This window comes from Clupea harengus, chromosome 7 (genome assembly GCF_900700415.2).
Source record: "Clupea harengus chromosome 7, Ch_v2.0.2, whole genome shotgun sequence".
NCBI classification, from domain to species: Eukaryota; Metazoa; Chordata; class Actinopteri; order Clupeiformes; family Clupeidae; genus Clupea; species Clupea harengus.
Window position 1 is genome coordinate 22,579,918 of NC_045158.1, and position 6,309 is coordinate 22,586,226.

The window sequence follows — 6,309 nt, forward strand, 5'->3', positions numbered from 1 at the left end:
GAGGGAGTGGAGGCTGCCAGAGGAGCTGATTGGGACACACACACACACACACACACACACACACATCGCTGCCAAAGGAGTTGATTGGGACTAAGCGTGGGCAGCATCCACTTATGTCTGTCCTGCTTGTCCACGGTGGTCTGGGCGAGGAAGAGGAGGAAGACCTGACAACGGCCCACAAGTCACTGAAGAGCTGCTGAAAGCAGCCCCAAATCCGCTCCCGTCTGGCAGTCCCGTAATGCGTTTCACATGGACTGGCTGATGCCAGGGAAAAGCCTTGCGACGGCAACAGCAGCGATGCCCATCACATGCCGTGGTGTCTGATATCTGAGGACAGGATGAGAGAATGACATGTAAAATTGGGAGTGAGTGAGTGAGCGTGTGTGTTTCTTTGGAAAATGGGTTGTATGTGATTTTTTTGTTTTTGTTTTATATTGATGGAGAGTTTTTAAAGTCCTGCTAGTGTTGTTTATGAAATCTGACATGCAGGTTCCAGGGCCAGGTAATACTGCTCTTTCATTGGGAAAGGAATGGGATTTTACACTCTCTTGTTTTTGTTCTTTTGGTAAGAAAATATTTATGGTGTCAGAAGAGTGGAGTTCCACGTGTTTGTCTTGGCAGGCGGGGCGGGGTGATCCCTCCATCCTGTCATCCAGCACTGTGTGGGAGATGGCTCATATGCTTCGAAGGGGGGGGGGGGGTGGTGTGTGTGTGTGTACTGTGTGCGTGTGTGTGCTTGAGTTGGTAGTGCTGTGACTCTCTCTCGCAAAAGAAGCAGAGAGAGAGAGAGAGAGTACACAGAGAGTACACAGTTAACGCACAAAGACATGCTAGCATCTGTGAATGCTTACCGTGTAAATCTGTAATGATGGCTCAGATAACTTAATAAAGTTTTATTTTTGCTACATCCTGGGTAATTCAATCACAGATACTCTGTATCTGTTTACAGCGACCCCCCCCCCCCCCCCCCCCCCAAGTCCTATACTGCTGTCGACTCAAACTGATCAGTCTCGTCTCCTCTTAGCCAATAAGAACGTCCAAAAGTATCTCCTTACCAAAAGTAAAGTATAACTGCTCCCCTATTTACTACCCAGTCAGTTTCCACATGCACACGCGCACACACACACACACAGTACTCTGCACTCAGAAAGTTAATGTGCCTTCTAATGGATCTCTACCTACACACTGGCATTAATCTCAGCCACCCAAAACCTTGAACGACACGAGTTGGTGACGGGGATCTGACAAGGTGATTTTCTTACCCATGTGTCTTAACTGGATCAAGCAGACAAGAATACTGGGGCTTACTTGGGCAGGGTCTCCTCAGGTCCCTGGGTTGGGGCGGCGGGGGGGTTAACTTGAATGACTGCTGTTCCTCCCAGGAGAGTTCTGTGATTTTAGACGAGGGCTCAGTTGTGCCTTGACTGATGCAGCGGACGAGAGCGTTGTTGAATAATTATCATCATGCTGTCAGAAGGGTGGTCATTTTAGTAGGCCACACGTGACAGGACGCAAGTCCCGCTCCTCAAGCAATCAACTCTGAGACACCCTGATATATTCTAATCTTAATCAGTAACCCTTCCCCTCCACCTGCATTAGAATGCCCTGATACGGAACCCTGAGGTGCACTTACTGTACTTCCTGTATACTTGCTGATGCATTCTGGGTAGAGAGCATGGCGTTGCGTCTCTGTTACTGCACAGGCCTGTGATTAGTCATTAGTGTGTGTTGTGAAACGGGTGTGGCCACACTTGCGATTCCCGATACAGAAACACGCACAAGAACCGCGGCGCCAGAAACGACCGCATTGACTGGCCCTTTCCAACCGCACACCTAATTAAGACACCACTCTACGCCAGAGTCATAAATCAATCAAGCCTCTTTTAAAACAACTGTTTATACTTGGTGAACATATTTTAACATCTTCGACATCTGCTTTTTATTTCACATGCTTCCAGAAGCCAAAAACAGCTGACACCGATGGCTAGTTCTGCGAGACCAAATTACGTACAATCTGTACATGTTAATCACACACACAGCGCCTGCCTGATCCTCTGCTGAGAATCCAGTAATCAGTCCCTTATCTGAACCCAGTGAGCGACCTGTACGATCACTCTCCTGCCACAGTGGGTTATGACAACAAGAGTTTCTCCCAGAAACCAGTCAGCTGTGGTAGTGTAGACTGATCAGAGATCAGTCAAGACTCCGGGCTTTCAAATAGAATAGCTTCACTCTTTAACACTGAAGTCCGACACATAGAGGTCAGATTGCATGCATTCCCAGTTGAACTGTAACAGTGTGCCATGCATCGTACTCAGCCTGGCCTGGTGAGGCATGCAGACGCAGTCTCGTGCACAGACTAGACTAGTCTCAAAAACGAGTCTTGTGGCGGGGGTAGGTTTGGGCTCTGCAGCCCAGCCACTTCAGGCCTCATCTTTTCTTAAAAAAAAAAAAAAAACTAAATTGTGCGAGTGTGTCTATATGAGAAAGGGTATGTGTGAGATTCGTCAATGCAATTTCTGTACATATGTTTTTCTTGCTGTATATTTAAATAAAGATCTTAGTATTTATTAAACACTTGTGCCGCGTCTTGAAAACAATCTGTAAGTGTGTGTGTGAGCATAACGCTTGTGGTTTTTTGTGTATATTGCGCTGTGGCGTGTACATGTGTTTGCGGTAAGGTGTGTGTTTGAGTGTAAGTGTGAATGATTGCTGCCAAATACCTTCCTTGAACCGACTCCACCCACAGCTCTCCCATTGGATCGCAAATGGGAGAATGGAATTGGGCGGCACACACACACACACACACACGTGCAGGGACCAGTAGGGTGGTCCATTCCTGCAAACACACACCCTGTCTTGTTTTGAAACAGAGATGACTCACACTGGCGGAGAGATGACAGACTGTCTGCTGTGTGTGTTTAGGTATGGGTGTGTGTGAATGTGTGTATGTTTAAGTGCACATTCCTCAGTTTCTCAGTGAACAAAACATATACAACAGCTGTTCATGAAAATATGTGCACACACACACACACACACAAAAGGAGTTCTTATACAACTCCTGAAAATGTACTGACAGCTCCAGGGCCTCTTGTGAAGTGTGTGTGAATACACTGGAATAAACACACTCGTCCCACAAGTTCAGAGAAGTAGTGAAGAGGCACTGCAGAGATATACTGACAGTGACATGCAAAAAGGGAATAACTTAACACACGTGTTCAGGAGTTAACACATCTATTCAACAGTTATAAAAGCTGTATCTGAGTTGGGTACTAAAAACACGAACCCAGAGTGCTTTATGAGGGGTGTGTGTGTGTTTGTGTGTGTGTGTGTGTGTGTGTGTGTGTGTGTGAGTTACTCCTCTGTTGTGTGTGTGCATTGCTTGTCTTTTATGCCGTCGTCCTCAGTGTCACTGGCACATGCCAGGCTGGGTAAAGCTGACGGACTGGTGTGTCCCGTGTGTGGGTGTGTGTGTGTGTGTGTGTGTGTGTGTGTGTGTGTGTGTGTGTGTGTGTGTGAGTTACTCCTCTGTTGTGCGTGTGCATTGCTTGTCTTCTATGCCGTCGTCCTCAGTGTCACTGGCACATGCCAGGCTGGGTAAAGCTGACGGACTGGCGACTGGGGTCCTCACACACAGGGCACCGAACAGGAGCGAGTGGATCTGCAGCCAAACACACACACACACACACACACACACACACACACACACACACACACACACACACATACGCGCGCGCACACACACACACACACACACAAACACAGAGATTGTCATCACCCTCATTACCAAAACACTAACAGGATCCTGTGTTCATGACACAGTGATTAAGTGGGTAACATCAGTGAGAGACTACACCCATGATCCATCAATGTTGGAGGGTGTGTGTGTGTGTGTGTGTGTGTGTGTGTGTGTGTGTGTGTGTGTGTGTGTGTGTGTGTGTGTGTGTGTATGTGCAGTTCTCTACTGGTTTCGCTCATTAGTGGTCATTCAGCCCAGGACTGAACCACATTCAGGACTCTGTGTGGGTGAACTGCGTTGGGGCAGTATAGTAGGGCAATAAAGCGATCTTCTCTCACATCAACTAAAAGAAAACCACATCAACTAAAACTAAGCTACAGTTCAAATTTCTGCTCTCACTGCATGACAGACAGCATTCCACTAAGCCAGGCCAATGCAGTACTGCATGTTACAAAAGCAGTACAGCCCAGGGCCACAGCGGTACGGTTACACTAAGACATAAATCACTGACCTATGGTCTATCTATCACTGGTCTGTGGTCTATCTATCACTGGTCTGTGGTCTATCTATCACTGGTCTGTGGTCTATCTATCACTGGTCTGTGGTCTATCTATCACTGGTCTATGGTCTATCTATCACTGGTCTATGGTCTATCTATCACTGGTCTATGGTCTCATCACCTTGGCAGCAAGAGGGGTAGCTGGAATAGTGTTGGCGGCCATCTTGGTCGTAGCACAAATGGACTCTGCCTCCATGTCTTCGATGGCTGTAGTTTGATTGTTGGACGGGGTGGTTGCCGTGGCGGCGGCGGCGGCGGCCTCAGCATCCGTGTTGTGTGTGGGTACGGCCTCCTCCCAGGGCGGGGATGGGTTCTGCAGGTCCAGAAGCTTCCTCAGGTGGAATGCGGCGCTGAACACGGGACTGGCCTGGCTGGACAACACGCGGTCCTCAGCCAGGACTGGACTCTCGTGGGGCCCATCGTGTGCCGCAGGAGAGGCAGAGGCCGGGGCAGAGGGGGCCCCCCCACACCTGAGTGTGAGACGAGGTCAGTTAGGGGACACACTCTTGCCCCAGGATTCCTGGAAACAGGCTTCCACTGTCAGGTCCCTCTGCAGTGGTGTGTGTGTGTGTGTGTGTGTGTGTGTGTGTGTGTGTGTGTGTGTGTGTGTGTGTGTGTGTGTGTGTGTGTGTGTGTGTGTTTCAATTAATCTGCAAAAGCCCTCTGAGTTAAACTGAGGACAGAGGGACTTAGGCCTCTTTAAGCTGCTCAGAAACCTCAATATGATTCTGTGTGTGAGATGTGTATGGTCTTATTGTGTGCGAGATGTGTGCGTGTTCCTCAAGCACGTGTGTGTGTGTGTGTGTGTGTGTGTGTGGGAGGGAGGCTAGAGCTCGGAAATGAGGAGAAAGGGAAAGAAAGGAAGTAGGAGAAGAAAGGGATTAAGAAAGAAAGAGAGAGTGAGTGAGGGAGCGTGACTGGAGATGAATGTATGGCCCTCTCTGAACAAAAGGGGCCCACTCTAAGACAGTGTGTGTGTGTGTGTGTGTGTGTGTGTGTGTGTGTGTGTGTGTGTGCGGGCATGGCCAGACTGTGTGTGCACGTGCAATGTCAGAGTGAGTGTGTGTGAGTGAGTATGGATGTGAGCATGTGTATGTGCGTGTTAGTCCTTGTGTGTGTGTGTGTGTGTGTGTGTGTGTGTGTGTGTGTGTGCCGCGTGCCAGGTGATCCCTGCCCTCTGCACGTGGCTGGCACAGACCCCCATCACTGAAAGGTTAGCTGGGCAGCGTGGGATTCACAGACTCCTCACCGGTGAACACCATTAGGAGCTCTTCCACACTAATTCCCATTTCGTGTCACTGAGATTTAGATTTTATAACTTGTTTTTGCCTCTCGCTCCTCCCTCTCTCTCTCTCTCTCTCACACACACATACAATATTCGGTAAAGTGACACACACCAGATAGGGGGGGGCGGGGTTTATGAATGGAAATAGAGACAAACAGAAAGAGCATGATAGAGACAAACAGAGAGTGAGAGAAACAGAGGGAGAGAGAGACAGAGAGAATTAGAGAGATAGAGAGAGAGAGAGAGAGAGAGAGAGAGAGAGAGAGAGGTAGTAGTGGAAGTGGATCATATCCAGGTTGAGTGGATTAAGCTGCAGGTTGGGGAAGCAGAAGGCACAGAGGGTGTAGAGTAGGCAGAGAGACAGGGATTTACACACACGTGCACGCGCACACACACACACACACACACACACACACACACACACACACACACACACACACACACACACACACACACACACACACACACACACACACACACACACACACTCACGCATACACATACACACACCCCCCCGCACACACAGAGCTCCCTCTCTGTGAAGCCAAGAGGGAAGGTTAGGGTTAGAGTTAGAGGGTCAAAGTTAGAGTTATAGAGTAAGTGTTAAAATGTTTAGAGTTAGAGGCTAAGAGGGTTAGTGTCCGACTTTCTGACACAGAGAGAGATGAGAGAAGTTTCCACAGCACTGCCCACTGTTCATGGCTAATCTGCCATGCATTCTGCTGC

The 6,309-nt window shown here is 48.8% G+C and overlaps 1 protein-coding gene across 1 annotated transcript in view; it reads right to left on the minus strand.

The window, feature by feature from the left end:
- Positions 1–4,404: 4,404 nt before the first annotated feature.
- Positions 4,405–6,309, minus strand: part of rad9b (RAD9 checkpoint clamp component B) — a 13,554-nt gene continuing 11,649 nt past the window's right edge. Inside the window, exon 10 of the mRNA XM_042708116.1 lies at positions 4,405–4,768. Coding sequence (XP_042564050.1) covers positions 4,405–4,768 — 364 coding nt within the window. The remainder of the gene's footprint in view (positions 4,769–6,309) is intronic.